At 50.9% G+C, this 16,397-nt stretch overlaps 2 protein-coding genes across 3 annotated transcripts in view; one reads left to right on the top strand and one right to left on the bottom strand.

Moving 5' to 3' along the window:
- Positions 1 to 4,699, bottom strand: part of LOC144596135 (receptor-type tyrosine-protein phosphatase-like N) — a 23,141-nt gene extending 18,442 nt beyond the window's left edge. The window contains exon 1 of the mRNA XM_078404312.1: positions 4,578 to 4,699. Coding sequence (XP_078260438.1) covers positions 4,578 to 4,699 — 122 coding nt within the window. The remainder of the gene's footprint in view (positions 1 to 4,577) is intronic.
- Positions 4,700 to 9,677: 4,978 nt separating this feature from the next.
- LOC144595713 (anion exchange protein 3-like) overlaps positions 9,678 to 16,397 on the top strand; it is a 50,147-nt gene continuing 43,427 nt past the window's right edge. For both annotated transcript variants that reach the window (XR_013547531.1, XM_078403261.1), the window contains exon 1: positions 9,678 to 9,808. Coding sequence is in view for 1 of the 2 variants with exons in the window: in XM_078403261.1 (XP_078259387.1) it covers positions 9,737 to 9,808 (72 nt within the window). In the remaining variant the exon portion in view is untranslated. The remainder of the gene's footprint in view (positions 9,809 to 16,397) is intronic.

The raw sequence follows: 16,397 nt of genomic DNA, 5'->3' as shown, positions 1-16,397 counted from the left end.
ATTTTCCACTCCGGCATTCATAAGGAACAGGAGCAGAATTAGGCCATTCGGCCCATCAAGTCTACTCCGCCATTCAATCATGGCTCATCTATCTCTCCCTCCTAACCCTTTACTGGGATGTTGCCAGGACTAGACGGTGTGAGCTACAGGGAGAGGTTGAGTAGGCTGGGTCTCTATTCCATGGAGCGCAGGAGGATGAGGGGAGATCTTATAGAGGTGTACAAAATCATGAGAGGAATAGATCGGGTAGACGCACAGAGTCTCTTGCCCAGAGTAGGGGAATCGAGGACCAGAGGACATAGGTTCAAGGTGAAGGGGAAAAGATTTAATAGGAATCCGAGGGGTAACTTTTTCACACAGAGGGTGGTGGGTGTATGGAACGAGCTGCCGGAGGAGGTGGTTGAGGCTGGGACTATCCCACCGTTTAAGAAACAGTTTGGACAGGTACATGGACAGGACGGGTTTGGAGGGATATGGACCAAACGCAGGCAGGTGGGACTAGTGTAGCTGGGACATTGTTGGCCGGTGTGTTGGGCTGAAGGGCCTGTTTCCACACTGTGTCACTCTGTGACTCTATGAGTCTAACCCCATTCTCCTGCTTTCTCCCCACAGTCCAATACATCCATTCCACATCCACTCTATCCAGTCATGAACTACTATCTACCTCATTGGAGACCCCTCGGACTGTCTTTGTGCAGACTTTGCTGGCTTTACCTTGCACTAAACGTTATTCCCTTATCACGTATCTGTACACTGTACACACGCTCGATGGTAATCGTGTATCGTCTTTCCGCTGACTGGTTACCACACAACAAAACAGCTTTTCACTGTACCTCGGTACACGTGACAATCAACTAGACTTAACTGTATTGATGAATTGAAATGGGCTGAAAGTCAAAGGATGCAAAGCAAGGTCATGTTAATCTATCAGCACTTGGATCCGGTCATAACATCCCCTGACTCAGACATGCCATTCTGCGATATCTATATATAGTCTATATACTACAACTCTCGTTTGTTTGTTTGTTTGTTCCTGAACTACAGCCTAAACGGTCCACGACAGGGTGACAATGTTAGGCCCCACCTTTACTCACCGCTGTCCCTCTGGTGCTGATGGAAGAAGTGCCATTGAAATCGGTGTTATATTTTTAAAGGTGTTCACATTTTAAAGTTTAAATCTATCTCCTAGGGAGGGGGGGGGGGGGTGGATGGAGGGGGAGGAGAGAGGGAAGGGGGGGGGTGGAAGGAGAATAAGGGGGGTTGAGGGGGATGGGGAAGGGAGGGTGAAGGAGGGAGTAGGGGAGGAGGGGAGGGGGAGGAAGGGGGAAGGGGAGGGGGAGGGGAAGGGGGAGGGAGGATGGAGGGGGAGGAGAGAGGGAGGGGGGGTGGAAGGAGAATAAGGGGGGTTGAGGGGTTTGGGGAAGGGAGGGTGAAGGAGGGAGTAGGGAGGAGGGGAGGGGGAGGAAGGGGGAGGGGGAGGGGAGGGAGGATGGAGGGGGAGGAGAGAGGGAGGAGAGAGGGAGGGGGGGTGGAAGGAGAATAAGGGGGTTGAGGGGTTTGGGGAAGGGAGGGTGAAGGAGGGAGTAGGGGAGGAGGGGAGGGGGAGGAAGGGGGAGGGGGAAGCGGGAGGGAGGATGGAGGGGGAGGAGAGAGGGAGGGGGGGGGTGGAAGGAGAATAAGGGGGGTTGAGGGGTTTGGGGAAGGGAGGGTGAAGGAGGGAGTAGGGAGGAGGGGAGGGGGAGGAAGAGGGAGGGGAGGGGGAGGGGAAGGGGGAGGAGGGAAGGGAAGGGAAGGGAGGGGGGAGGGGAAGGAGAGAGGGAGGGGGGAGGAAGGAGAATAAGGGGGGTTGAGGGGTTTGGGGAAGGGAGGGTGAAGGAGGGAGTAGGGGAGGAGGGGAGGGGGAGGAAGGGGGAGGGGGAGGGAGGGGGGGGGAGGGGGAGGGAGGGGGGGAGGATGGAGGGGAGGAGAGAGGGAGGGGGGGGTGGAAGGAGAATAAGGGGGGTTGAGGGGTTTGGGGAAGGGAGGGTGAAGGAGGGAGTAGGGGAGGAAGGGAGGGGGAGGAAGGGGGAAGGGGAGGGGGAGGGGAAGGGGGAGGGAGGATGGAGGGGGAGGAGAGAGGGAGGGGGGAGGAAGGAGAATAAGGGGGGTTGAGGGGTTTGGGGAAGGGAGGGTGAAGGAGGGAGTAGGGGAGGAGGGGAGGGGGAGGAAGGGGGGAAGGGGAGGAGAGAGGGAGGGGGAGGAAGGAGAATAAGGGGGGTTGAGGGGGATGGGGAGGGGGAGGGGCGGAGGGGGAGGGCCGGGGGGCGGGGAGGGAGGGAGGGAGGGAGGGAGGGGGAGGAGTGGGTGCTATACCAATGCAGGAGAGGTTTGGGCCCAACGGGTCCACTTGGTCTAGTTATCATTAAGATATCTCTTCGGGCTAACGGAATCAAGGGGTATGGGGAGAAGGCAGGAACGGGGTACTGATTGTGAATGATCAGCCATGATCACAGTGAATGGCGGTGCTGGCTCGAAGAGCGAATGGCCTCCTCCTGCACCCTATTGTCTATGTTTCCATGAGCCCGGGTTTCTGGCGCTGTGAGGCAGCAACTCTGCCACTGCGCCACCGTGCCGCCATTCCTTAAGTGCGGGTCGGACAGCATCTGCGGAGGGAATGGGCAGGTGAGGTTTCGGGTTGGGACCCATCTTCAGGCTGATTCAGAAGTCTGACAGGAGTGGGTTGAAGCTGTTAAGTCTGGACATCCGAGCTTTCAAGAGAGAGAGAGAGAGAGAGAGAGAGAGATAGAGGGGGGGGAGAGAGGGGGGGAGAGAGAGAGAGAGAGAGAGAGAGAGAGAGAGAGAGAGAGAGAGAGAGAGAGAGAGAGAGAGAGAGGGGGAGAGAGAGAGAGAGAGCGAGAGTGAGAGAGAGAGAGAGAGAGATAGAGAGAGAGGGAGAGAGAGAGAAGAGAGACACGATTCGGGTCAAGACCCTTCTTCAGACTTCAGCTGTGTCTCCTTCTATCCAAGACGCTGCCTGTCCCGCTGAGTTACTCCAGCATTTTGTGTCTGCCTTCGATTTAGACCAGCACCTGCAGTTTTTTTTTCCTACACATTCCAATAGACAATAGACAATAGGTGCAGGAGGAGGCCATTTGGCCCTTCGAGCCTGTACGCACCGCCATTCAATGTGATCACGGCTGATCATTCTCAATCAGTACCCGTTCCTGCCTTCTCCCCATACCCCCTGACTCCGCTATCCTTAAGAGCTCTATCCAGCTCTCTCTTGAATGCATTCAGAGAATTGGCCTCCACTGCCTTCTGAGCCAGAGAATTCCACAGATTCACAACTCTCTGACTGAAAAAGTTTTTTCCTCATCTCCGTTCTAAATGGCCGACCCCTTATTCTATTCTATTGTTGAGGACAGAATTAGTGGGAGTGGTGACCGGTCTTTAAAAGACACTTGGACAGGTACGGTCACGGTGGCGCAGCGGTAGAGTTGCTGCCTTACAGTGAATGCAGCGCCGGAGACCCGGGTTCCATCCTGACTACGGGTGCCGTCTGTACGGAGTTTGTACGTTCTCCCCGTGACCTGCCTGGGTTTTCTCCGAGATTTTCGGTTTCCTCCCACACTCCAAAGACGTGCAGGTATGTCAGTAAATTGGATTGGTATAAATGTAAATTGTCCCTAGTGTGGGTAGGATAGTGTTAGTGTGCGGGGATCGCTGGTCGGTGCGGACTCGGTGGGCCGAAGGGCCTGTTTCCGCGCTGTATCTCTAAACTAAACTAATAGGTATGTTGACGGGAAAGGTTTAGAGAGATACTAGACCAAGTGGACCCGTTGGACCCAAACCTCTCCTGTATTGATGCAGCACGCTCCCCTCCCCTCCTCCCCCTTCCCCTACCCCCCACTCCATTTCCCTCAACCCCCTTATCCTCCCTCCTCCCCCTCCCTCCCTCCACCCCCCTTCCCCCCCCTCCCCTCCCTCCCTCCCTCCCTCCCTTCCACCCCCCCTCCCCCTTCCCTCCCTCCACCCCCTCCCCCCTCCCTCCCTAGGAGATAGATTTAAACTTTAAAATGTGAATAACTTTAAAAATATTACACCGATTTCAATGAAACTTCTTCCATTAGCACCAAAGGGACGATGGTGAGTAAGGTGGGCTAACATTGTCGCGCTATCGTGACCGTTTTGGCTGTAGTTCAGGAACAAACAAACAAACAAACGCGAGTTATAGTATATAGATGGGCCAAATGTAGGCAGACGGGCCTAGCTTAGGTGGGGAATCTTGGGCAGCATGGACGATAGGGCCGAAGGGCCTGTATCCCGTGCTGTAATGACTCTATGACTCTATCTCCCGGTGATGATGGAAACAGTCGTTGCCCTGGCGACACAGTGCCCCATTATGACTTCAGACGAGTTGATGACGACTTCAGGGCGTTGGGTCGAGTGTGTGGCCCACTCAGGCCCGGCAGCCATCTTGGATCCGCCACCAACCAGCCATGGGGTTGAGAGGGCAGGAGCGGTAGAAGGTGGCATGTCTACCCTCCTCACTCCCATCTCCCACAGGCCCTCGCGGTCAACCAGTCGCCCAAAGTTACCGTGGTGACACGGGCCGGCGGGACAGCCGCATCCGAGAGGGGTCGGAAGAATCGTACTCCCCCCCACGCGCTCGAGGTCGGATTCTCACAGCACCTGCGTCGGGCGAGAAGAGGGAGGACATCTGGCTGCGCTCACCCCCAAAGATCAACGCTACCCAGCTGGAGAGGTGCCCGGGCTGGTCATAGTCCACTCATTGTGGGATCCTGCCATGCATTGCTGTTGGCCGCCCTGCCCCATCTGCAGAACGGCAATGATGGGAAGGCAGACCGTTCCTCTGTGCGTGAGAAAGACATTCAGTGACTGACTGCGAACCTTGAATTTCCTCAGCGTTCACCAGGAGAAGGAGATACCTGCAGGTTTCCTGGGCAATCTCGCCGACGTTCAGATTGGAGTAGGTTTGACGTCTCAGTTCGACGACGCGTTCTTGACACACAGTGAAATTCAGCTTTTGCATGCAATTCGGTAAAATCTTTTGCCGTGCACAAAAAGGCAGTGTCCCAATGTTGTGGCACAGCAGTAGAGTGTATTTGAATGTGAATGTAACTTTAGACTATTACCTGAATGGTGGCCGATTAGGAGAAGGGGAGATGCAACGAGACCTGGGTGTCGTGGTACACCAGTCATTGAAAGTAGGCATGCAGGTGCAGCAGGCAGTGAAGAAAGCGAATGGTATGTTGGCATTCAGAGCGAGGGGATTTGAGTATAGGAGCAGGGAGGTTCTGCTGCAGTTGTACAGGGCATTGGTGAGACCGCACCTGGAGTATTGTGTACAGTTTTGGTCTCCTAATCTGAGGAAAGACATTCTTGCCATAGAGGGAGTACAGAGAAGGTTCACCAGATTGATTCCTGGGATGGCAGGACCTGGAGTATTGCGTACAGTTTTGGTCTCCTAATCTGAGGAAAGACATTCTTGCCATAGAGGGAGTACAGAGAAGGTTCACCAGATTGATTCCTGGGATGGCAGGAAGAAAGACTGGATAGACTCGGCTTGTACTCGCTGGAATTTAGAAGATTGAGGGGGGATCTTATAGAAACTTACAAAATTCTTAAGGGGTTGGACAGGCTAGATGCAGAAAGATTGTTCCCGATGTTGGGGAAGTCCAGAACAAGGGGTCACAGTTTAAGGATAAAGGGGAAGTCTTTTAGGACCGAGATGACAACGTTTTTTTTCACACAGAGTGGTGAATCTGTGGAATTCTCTGCCACAGAAGGTAGTTGAGGCCAGTTCATTGGCTATATTTAAGAGAGAGTTAGATGTGGCCCTTGTGGCTAAAGGGATCAGGGGGTATGGAGAGAAGGCAGGTACGGGATACTGAGTTGGATGATCAGCCATGATCATATTGAATGGCGGTGCAGGCTCGAAGGCGGCAACTCTACCGCTGTTGGGGGAGTCCAGAACCAGGGGCCACACAGTTTAAGAATAATGGGTAGGCCATTTAGAACGGAGATGAGGAAATAGTTTTTCAGTCAGAGAGTTGTGAATCTGTGGAATTCTCTGCCTCAGAAGGCAGTGGAGGCCAATTCTCTGACTGCATTCAAGAGAGAGCTAGATAGAGCTCTTAAGGATAGCGGAGTCAGGGGGTATGGGGAGAAGGCAGGAACGGGGTACTGATTGAGAATGATCAGCCATGATCACATTGAATGGCGGTGCTGGCTCGAAGGGCCGAATGGCCTCCTCCTGCACCTATTGTCTATTGTCTATTGAACAGGGTGAAAGCTGCACAATGATGCTTAGAACTATATTCTCCCTGTGTAGGAAGGAACTGCAGATGCCGGTTCACACCAAAGATAGACACAGAGTGCTGGAGTAACTCAGCGGGACAGGCAGCATCTCTGGAGAGAAGGAATGGGTGACGATTCGGGTCGAGACCCTTCCTCAGACCTGTACCTGTATTTTTCCTATTATACTCGAGTTTGACTTGGATAGGGTCGATGGGAGAGGATGTTTCCACTAGTGGGAGAGTCTAGGACCAGAGGGCACAGCCTCAGAATTAATGGACGTTCTTTTAGGACGGAGATGAGGAGGAATTTCGTTAGGTCAGAGGGTGGTGAATCTGTGGGATTCTTTGCCACAGACGGCAGTGGAGGCCACAAGTCAGTGGATATTTTTAAGGCAGAGATAGATAGATTCTTGATTAACACAAGTGTCAGAGGTTATGGGGAGAAGGCAGGAGAATGGGGTTAGGAGGGAGAGTTAGACCAGCCATGATTGAATGGCGGAGTAGACTTGATGGGCCAAATGGCCTAATTCTGCTCCTATCATTTATGACCTTATGATCTTATGACTTGATTGTACGAATGTAAAGTATTATCTGAGGGAGACACAAAATGCTGGAGTAACTCAGCGGGTCAGGCAGCATCTCGGGAGAGAAGGAATGGGTGACGTTTCAGGTCGAGACCCCTGAAGGGTCTTGAACTAAAACGTCACCCATTCCTTCTTATCCCAAGATGCTTCCTGACCCGCTGAGTTACTCCAGTATTTTGTGTCTCCCTTCGATTTTAACCGGTATCTGCAGTTTTTTTTCTTTTTGAGTTATCTGATCTGATTGAGTAACATGCGAAAGAAAGCTCGGTACACTTAACAATAATAAACCTCAACCTAAATAATTCAAGTGCAGGGTCACTTTGGTAGATTGGCAATTGTCCCCGAACATATTTCGTTTAGTTTAGAGATGAAGCAAGGCAACAGGCCCTTCAGCCCACCGAATCCACGCCGACCAGCGACCGCCCGTTCACACGAGTTCAATGCTATCCCACTTTCTCATCCACTTCCCCACACACTCTGGGCAATGTGCGGGCGCCATTTAATCTACAAACTCACACATCTTTGGGAGGGCGGCCACGGTGGCGCAGCGGTAGAGTTGCCGCCTTACAGCGAATGCAGCGCCGGAGACCCGGGTTCCATCCCGACTACGGGCGCCGTCTGTACGGAGTTTGTACGTTCTCCCCGTGACCTGCGTGGGTTTTCTCCGAGATCTTCGGTTTCCTCCCACACTCCAAAGACGTGCAGGTTTGTAGGTTGATTGGCTTGGTAAATGTAAAAATTGTCCCTAGTGTGTGTAGGATAGTGTCAGTGTGCGGGGATCGCTGGGCGGCACGGACCCGGTGGGCCGAAGGGCCTGTTTCCGCGCTGTATCTCTAAACTAAAACGAAACTGGCGCACCCGGTAGAAACCCAGGCGGTACCGGGAGAACGTGCAAAGTCCACATAGACAGAATCTGAGGCCAGTCTCTGGTGCTGTGAGGCAGCAGCTCTACCTGCTGCACCACCGTGATTCCCTGTGGTGTGAATGGAAGGATATGGATCATGTGCAGGCAGAGGAGACGGGTCAGTGAGTTGTGAATCTGTGGAATTCTCTGCCTCAGAAGGCAGTGGAGGCCATTTCTCTGAATGCATTCAAGAGCGAGTTAGATAGAGCTCTTAAGGATAGCAGAGTCAGGGGGTATGGGGAGAAGGCAGGAACGGGGTACTGATTGAGAATGATCAGCCATGATCACATTGAATGGTGGTGCTGGCTCGAAGGGCCGAATGGCCTCCTCCTGCACCCATTGTCTATTGTCTCCCCGTGACCCGCGTGGGTTTTCTCCGGGTGCTCCGGTTTTCTCCCACACTACAACGACGTGCAGGTTTGTTGGTTAATTGGCTTGGTAAATGTAAAAATTGTCCCTAGTTGGGTGTAGGATAGTGTTAATGTGCGGGGATCGCTGGTCGGCGCGGACCAGGTGGGCCGAAGGGCCTGTTTCCACGCTGTACCTCTAAACTAACCATAGGTAAGTGGTTATGCAGGGAATGGAGCGATGTGAATCCTGCACAGGTAGAGAAGAGAGGTTTAACTTTGCTTTAAAAACACCCAAGGTCTTGGCCTCTGCCACCGTCTGCAGGCAATGAATCTGGGGGAGATGGTGGGAACACGGGGAGAATAAAATGGCGTGAGTGCAGGACTCGAGTTGTGTTGAGAAAGGAACTGCAGACTCTGGTTTACACCAAAGATAAGACACAAAGTGCTGGAGCAACTCAGCGAGGCAGGCAGCATCTCTGGAGAGAAGGAATGGGCGACGTTTCTGGTCGAGACCCTTCTTCAGATTGGAGAAGTCTGCACAAGGGTCTCGACCCGAAGCGTTACCCATCCCTTCTCTCCGGAGATGCTGCCTGTCCCGCTGAGTTACTCCGGCATTTTGTGTCTGTCTTCATGTTACGTTGAGATTAGTTTAGTGTCACGTGTACCGAGGTACAGTGAAAAGCTTTTGTTGCGCTCTAACCAGTCAGCGGAAAGACAATACGTGATTACAATCGAGCCGTCCACAGTGTACAGTTACATGATCACGGGAATAATGTTTACTCCAAGATATGGTCCAGTAAACTCCGTTTAAAGATAGTCCGAGGGTCTCCAATGAGGTAGATGGGAGGTCAGGACCGCTCTCTAGTTGGTGAGATACACTGATGAGCCAAAACGTTATGTCATCGTGGCCACTCTTGGGCTATGCAGTCCCATACGCAGCAGGGTGCGATGCCCTGTGTATTGTGACACATTCCTCCCGTGACCACCATTAACATTTTCTGTGACTTGTGCCACAGTCGACCTTCTGTCGGTTCGGACCAGACGGGATAGCCTTCGTTGCCCTCGCGCATCGATGAGCCTTGGGCGTCCAACACCCTGCCTGTCGCCGGTTTGTGGTTTGTCCCTCCTCGGACCACTGTCGGTCGGTACTCACCACTGCTGACCGGGAGCACCCCACAAGCCTTGCCGTTTCACAGATGCTCTGACCCAGTCGTCTGGCCGTGACAATTTGGCCCTTGTCAAAGTGGCTCAGGTCTTTACTCCTGCCCATTTCTCCTGCGTCCAACACGTCAACTTCAAGAACTGACTGTTCACTTGCTGCCTAATATATCCCACCCCTTGACATGTGCCATTGTAACGAGATCATCAATGTTATTCACTTGGCCTGTCAGTGGTCATAATGTTTTGGCTGGTCGGTGTAGATGGTTTAGTTGCCTGGTGTGGAGTGGTGGACACGGGATGAAGGGTCTGTTCCCGCGTTGGGCGACTCCGCCATTCCGTGATAAGTATCTGACCGTCTCTTCTTCATCCACAGGCCACCGCTTTGAGGACAACCCCGGGGTCAGGAGGCATCTGGTCAAGAAACCATCCAGGGGCCAAATGAGTAAAAACACCAGCAAAATGGGTCACATCTGCCCAAAGAAGGGCCCGCCCGACAGGAAGCCTCACGAGGTACCCACGCCGCGTCCATCCCCACCCCAAAGTCATAGAGTGATACCGTGTGGAAACAGGCCCTTCGGCCCAACTCGCCCACACCGGCCAACAATGTCCCAGCTACACTAGTCCCACCTGCCTGCGCTTGCCCCATATCCCCCCAAACCTGTCCTATCCATGTACCTGTCCAACTGTTTCTTACACGTTGGGATAGTCCCAGCCTCAACCACCTCCTCCCGGCAGCTCGTTCCATACACCCACCACCCTCTGTGTGAAAAAAGTCACCCCTCAGATATACCTATTAAATCTTTTCCCCTTCACCTTGAACCTATGTCCTCTGGTCCTCGATTCCCCTAATCTGGGCAAGAGATTCTGTGTATTTAGGTCTTAGGACTGTCTTTTGTTCATAAGTTCTAGGAGCAGAATTAGGCCATTCGGCCCATCAAGTCTACTCCACCATTCAATCATGGATGATCTATCTTTCCCTCTCAACCCCATTCTCCTGCCTTCTCCCCTGATACCTGTACTAATCAACAATCTGTCAATCTCCACCTTAACAATATCCATTGACCTGGCCTCTAACAGCTGTCTGTGGCAATGAATCCCACAGATTCACCACCCTCTGGCTAAAGATGTCAGGACCTGTCTCCCATTTACACCAGGCTTTCCATAACCTGATTTATTTCACACAATTAAAACTGTGTCTCCAAGACAGACACAGAGTGCTGGAGTAACTCAGCGGGTCAGGCAGCATCTGTGGAGAACATGGATAGGTGACGTTTCACAGAGTGTTGGAGTAACTCAACGGGTCAGGCAGCATCTGTGGAGAACATGGATAGTTGACGTTTCACAGAGTGTTGGAGTAACTCAGCGGGTCAGGCAGCATCTGTGGAGAACATGGATAGGTGACGTTTCACAGAGTGCTGGAGTAACTCAGCGGGTCAGGCAGCATCTGTGGAGAACATGGATAGGGGACGTTTCACAGAGTGCTGGAGTAACTCAGCGGGTCAGGCAGCATCTGTGGAGAACATGGATAGTTGACGTTTCACAGAGTGCTGGAGTAACTCAGCGGGTCAGAAGACACCTATTGTCTATTGTTACTCCAGCATTTTGAGTTTATCTTCTAAAATATCGTCCCTCGCCCACCTTAAGCTCCAAGGAATGAAGTCCTAGCCTTCCCAACCTCTCGCTGTTGACGATAGATACAAAACGCTGGAGTAACTCAGTGGGACAGGTGGCGTCGAGTAATGGGTGACATTTTGGGTCAATAGACAATAGACAATAGACAATAGGTGCAGGAGGAGGCCATTCGGCCCTTCGAGCCAGCACCGCCATTCAATGTGACCATGGCTGATCATTCTCAATCAGTACCCCGTTCCTGCCTTCTCCCCATACCCCCTGACTCAGCTATCCTTAAGAGCTCTATCTAGCTCTCTCTTGAATGCATCCAGAGAATTGGCCTCCACTGCCTTCTGAGGCAGAGAATTCCACAGAGAATTCCTCTTGTTATGAAGGCCAACATGCCATTGGCTTTCCTCACTGCCTGCTGTACCTGCATGCTTCCTTTCAGTGACTGATGCACTAGGACACCCAGATCTCGTTGTACGTCCCCTTTTCCTAACTTGACACCATTCAGATAATACTCTGCCTTCCTATTCTTACCACCAAAGTGGATAACCTCACACTTATCCACATTAAATTGAATCTGCCATGCATCCGCCCACTCACACAACCTGTCCAAGTCACCCTGCAACCTCATAGCATCTTCCTCACAGTTCACACTACCACCCAGCTTTGTATCATCTGCAAATTTGCTAATGGTACTTTTAATCCCTTCATCCAAGTCATTAATGTATATTGTTCGTCGAGACCCTTCTTCAGACCCGTCTGAAGTCTGAAGAACGGTCTCGACCCGAAATGTCGGCGTGAAGAAGGGCCGATTCCACATGCCTTCTCCGCCCGCTCTTCACCGGTCCTCTCCCAGCCAAGCTACACCAAGCAGGGTTGTGATTACTTAGTCGTAGAGTGATACAGCAACGAAACAGGCCATTCGGCCCAACTCACTCGTCCATGCCAACTAAGGTGCCCCATCTACACTAAGGACGGCACGGTGGCGCGGCGGTAGAGTTGCCACCTTACAGCGAATGCAGCGCCGTGGACCCGGGTTCGATCCCGACTACGGGTGCTGTCTGTATGGAGTTTGTACGTTCTCCCCGTGACCTGCGTGGGTTTTCTCCGAGATTGTTTAGATTCTTTTAGATTTAGAGATACAGCGCAGAAACAGGCCCTTCGGCCCACCGGGTCCGCACCGCCCAGCGATCCCCGCACACTAACACTATCCTACACCCACTAAGGGCAATTTTTACATTTACACCAAGACAATTAACCTACAAACCTGCACGTCTTTGGACTGTGGGAGGAAACTGAAGATCTCGGAGAAAATCCACGCAGGTCACGGGGAGAATGTACAAACTCCGTACAGACGGCGCCCGTAGTCAGGATCGAACCTAAATCTCCGGCGCTGCATTCACTGTAAGGCAGCAACTCTACCGCTGCGCCATCGTGCCGCCCTTCGGTTTCCTCCCACACTCCAAAGACGTGCAGGTTTGTAGGTTACTTGGCTTGGTAAATGTAACAAATGTTCCTAGAGGGTGTAGGATAGTGTTAATGTGCGGGGATCACTGGTCGACGCGGACCCGGTGGGCCGAAAGGTCTGTTTCTGCGCTGTATCGCTAAACTAAATTAAAGGACGTTCTCAGAATTAAACGACGTTCTTTTAGGAAGGAGATGAGAAGGAATATCTTTGGTCAGAGGGTGATGAATCTGTGGGATTCTTTGCCACAGACGGCTGTGGAGGCCACAAGTCAGTGGATATTTTTATGGCAGAGATAGATAGATTCTTGATCAGTGCGGGTGTCAGGGGTTATGGGGAGAAGGCAGGAGAATGGGGTTAGGAGGGAGAGATAGATCAGTTATGATTGAATGGCAGAGTAGACTTGATGGGCTGAATGGCCTAATTCTACTTCTATTCCTTATGACCTTATGAGATCCGGGTTCGATCCTGATTCTGGGTGCTGTCGGTACGGAGTTTGTACGTTCTCTCTGTGACCTACGTGGGTTCTCTCCGGGCGCTCTGGTTTCCTCCCACATTCCAAAGACGTGCAGGTTTGTAGATTAATTGGCTTCTGTAAATTGTTCCTAGTGTGTGGAAACATAGAAACATAGAATAAAGGTGCAGGAGTCGGCCATTCGGCCCTTCGAGCCAGCACCGCCATTCATTGTGATCATGGCTGATCATCTAAAATCAGTACCCTGTTCCTGCTTTCTCCCCATAACTCTTGATTCAAATAGCCCTAAGAGCTAAATCTAGCTCTCTCTTGAAAGCATCCAGTGAATTGGCCTCCACTGCCTTCTGTGGCAGAGAATTCCACAGATTCACAACTCTCTGGGTGAAAAAGTTTTTCCTCATCTCAGTCCTAAATGGCCTACCCCTTATTCTTAAACTGTGACCCCTGGTTCTGGACTCCCAACAACAGGAACATTTTTCCTGCATCTAACCTGTCCAATCCTCTAAGAATTTTATATGTTTCAATAAGTGCAGGATAGAACTAGTGTGTTAAGGTAATTGTTGGTCGGTGCGGACTCGGTGGGTCGATGGGCTTGTTTCCACGCTGTTACTCCAAACTAAACCAAACTAAACTTAAGTTTAATTTGCCCGCATTTGACCCACATCCCTCTAAACCAGCGGCTCCTGACCTTTTTCATCTGTGACCAAAAATTGATCAAACACTTGGTCTTAGTCTCCAAATTTGAGGAAGGACACCCTTGCTATTGAGGAAGTGCAGCGTAGGTTCACGAGGTTAATTCCCGGGATGGCGGGACTGTCGTGTGTTGAAAGGCTGGAGCGGCTGGGCTTGTATACACTGGAATTTACAAGGGTGAGAGGAGATCTTATTGAAACATATAAGATTATTAAGGGGTTGGACACGTTAGAGGCAGGAAACATGTTCCCGATGTTGGGGGAGTCCAGAACAAGGGGCCACAGTTTAAGAATAAGGGGTAGGCCATTTAGAACGGAGATGAGGAAAAACTATTTCATCCAGAGAGTCGTGAATCTGTGGAATTCTCTGCCTCAGAAGGCAGTGGAGGCCGATTCTCTGGATGCATTCAAGAGAGAGTTAGATAGAGCTCTTAAAGATAGCAGAGTCAAGGGGTATTGGGAGAAGGCAGGAACGGGGTACTGATTGAGAATGATCAGCCATGATCACAGTGAATGGCGGTGCTGGCTCGAAGGGCTGAATGGCCTCCTGCACCTATTGTCTATTGTCATATTTTATTAGAAATGAATTGATAATTCTGTCAAATTGATTTGAGTTTTCAAAACATTTTATTTAGCCCTGCTACTTATCAATTGAAAATTAAAATATTAAATAAAAAACAGATTGACTCATTGAAAATCAAATTAAAGCATTGGATGAGATTGAAATTGAATTGTTGAACAGATCAATAAATATCAGATTAAATAATTGAAATCAAAATCAAACACAAATGATATTGAAATGAATTAAAGAATTCAATATAAATCAAAGCCTCAAATAGAAATCAAATGAAAGCATTCAAAATAATTACCGATTTTGGAAGAGTTTTCATACAAAGAGCACAGCACGAATCATGTTGAGGTTCAAAGTAATTACTTTGGCTTACTATTACATTCACAAGGAAAGCAGAACCAGGGGCCACACTGTCTAAGAATAGACAATAGACAATAGGTGCAGGAGGAGGCCATTCGGCCCTTCGAGCCAGCACCGCCATTCAATGTGATCATGGCTGATCATTGCTGATAGAGCTCGTGGAATCAAGGGATATGGGGAGAAGGCAGGCATGGGTTTCTGATTGTGGATGATCAGCCATGATCACAGTGAATGGCGGTGCTGGCTCGAAGGGCCAAATGGCCTCCTCCTGCACCTATTGTCTATGTTTCTGTGTTTCTATGAAAGCAAATGGACAATAGACATTCGACAATAGATAATAGGTGCAGGAGGAGGCCATTCGGCCCTTCGAGCCAGCACCGCCATTCAATGTGTTCATGGCTGATCATTCTCAATCAGTACCCTGTTCCTGCCTTCTCCCCATACCCCCTGACTCCACTATCCTTAAGAGCTCTATCTAGCTCTCTCTTGAATGCATTCAGAGAATTGGTCTCCACTGCCTTCTGAGGCAGAGAATTCCACAGATTCACAACTCTCTGACTGAAAAAGTTTTTCCTCGTCTCAGTTCTAAATGGCATACCCCTTATTCTTAAACTGTGGCCCCTTGTTCTGGACTCCCCCAACATTGGGAACATGTTTCCTGCCTCTAACGTGTCCAACCCCTTTAATAATCTTATACGTTTTGATAAGATCCCCTCTCATCCTTCTAAATTCCAGTGTATACAAGCCTAATCGCTCCAGTCTTTCAACATATGACAGTCCCGCCATTCCGGGAATTAACCTAGTAAACCTACGCTGCACGCCCTCAATAGCAAGAATATCCTTCCTCAAATTTGGAGACCAAAACTGCACACAGTACTCCAGGTGCGGTCTCACTAGGGCCCTGTACAACTGCAGAAGGACCTCTTTGCTCCTATACCAAACTTCTCTTGCTATGAAGGCCAACATTCCATTGGCTTTCTTCACTGCCTGCTGTACCTGCATGCTTCCTTTCAGTGACTGATGCACTAGGACACCCAGATCTGTGGGCTCTACAATGTGGAGAACTGCCTGCAGTTCTGGTCGCCACTTTGCAGGAAGGGTGTGGAGGCTTTGTACAGGGTGCGGGGGAGGTTTGCCAGAACCCTGCCTGGATTAGAGGGTTTCAGCTACAGGGAGAAGTTGGACAGACCTGGATTGACTTCCCTGGAACGTCTTCGGTTGAGGGGAGTCCTGGTAGAAGTATAGAACATTATGAGAGGCATCGACAGGGTAGATTAATATTGGTGGATACTTAGTAGTCGGCATGAACATTATGTTTATATATTTTTCAGTTTAGAGATACAGCGCGGAAACAGTCCCTTTCGCCCACCGGGTCCGCGCCGCCCAGCGCGTCTCCCATTCCTTATCTCCACAGATGCTGCCTGACCCGCTGAGTTACTCCAGCACTCTGTGAAACGTCACCTATCCATGTTCTCCACAGATGCTGCCTGACCCGCTGAGTTACTCCAGCACTCTGTGAAACGTCACCTATCCATGTTCTCCACAGATGCTCCCTGACCCGCTGAGTTACTGCAGCTTTTTGTGTCTACCTTCGATTTAAACCAGCATCTTTAGGTTTTTTTTTCCTACACGCACATTAACACTATCCTGTGGTGATATACCCACGTGGGACAATTTTTACACTTACCAAGCCCATTAACCACTTTGGAGTGTGGGAGGAAACCGAAGATCACGGAGAAAACCCGCGCAGGTCACGGGGAGAACGTACAAACTCCGTACAGACAGCGCCCGTAGTCGGGATCGAACCTGGGTCTCCGGCGCTGCATTCGCTGTAAGGCAGCAACTCTACCGCTGTGTCACCGTGACCGCCCGACTCTATGACCATGAGTCCTTGACCCTTTGAGTTTATGACTCCA

The sequence above is a fragment of the Rhinoraja longicauda genome, chromosome 8, assembly GCF_053455715.1.
Source record: "Rhinoraja longicauda isolate Sanriku21f chromosome 8, sRhiLon1.1, whole genome shotgun sequence".
Classification (NCBI taxonomy): Eukaryota; Metazoa; Chordata; class Chondrichthyes; order Rajiformes; family Arhynchobatidae; genus Rhinoraja; species Rhinoraja longicauda.
This window is presented reverse-complemented; position numbering and strand designations above follow the sequence as displayed.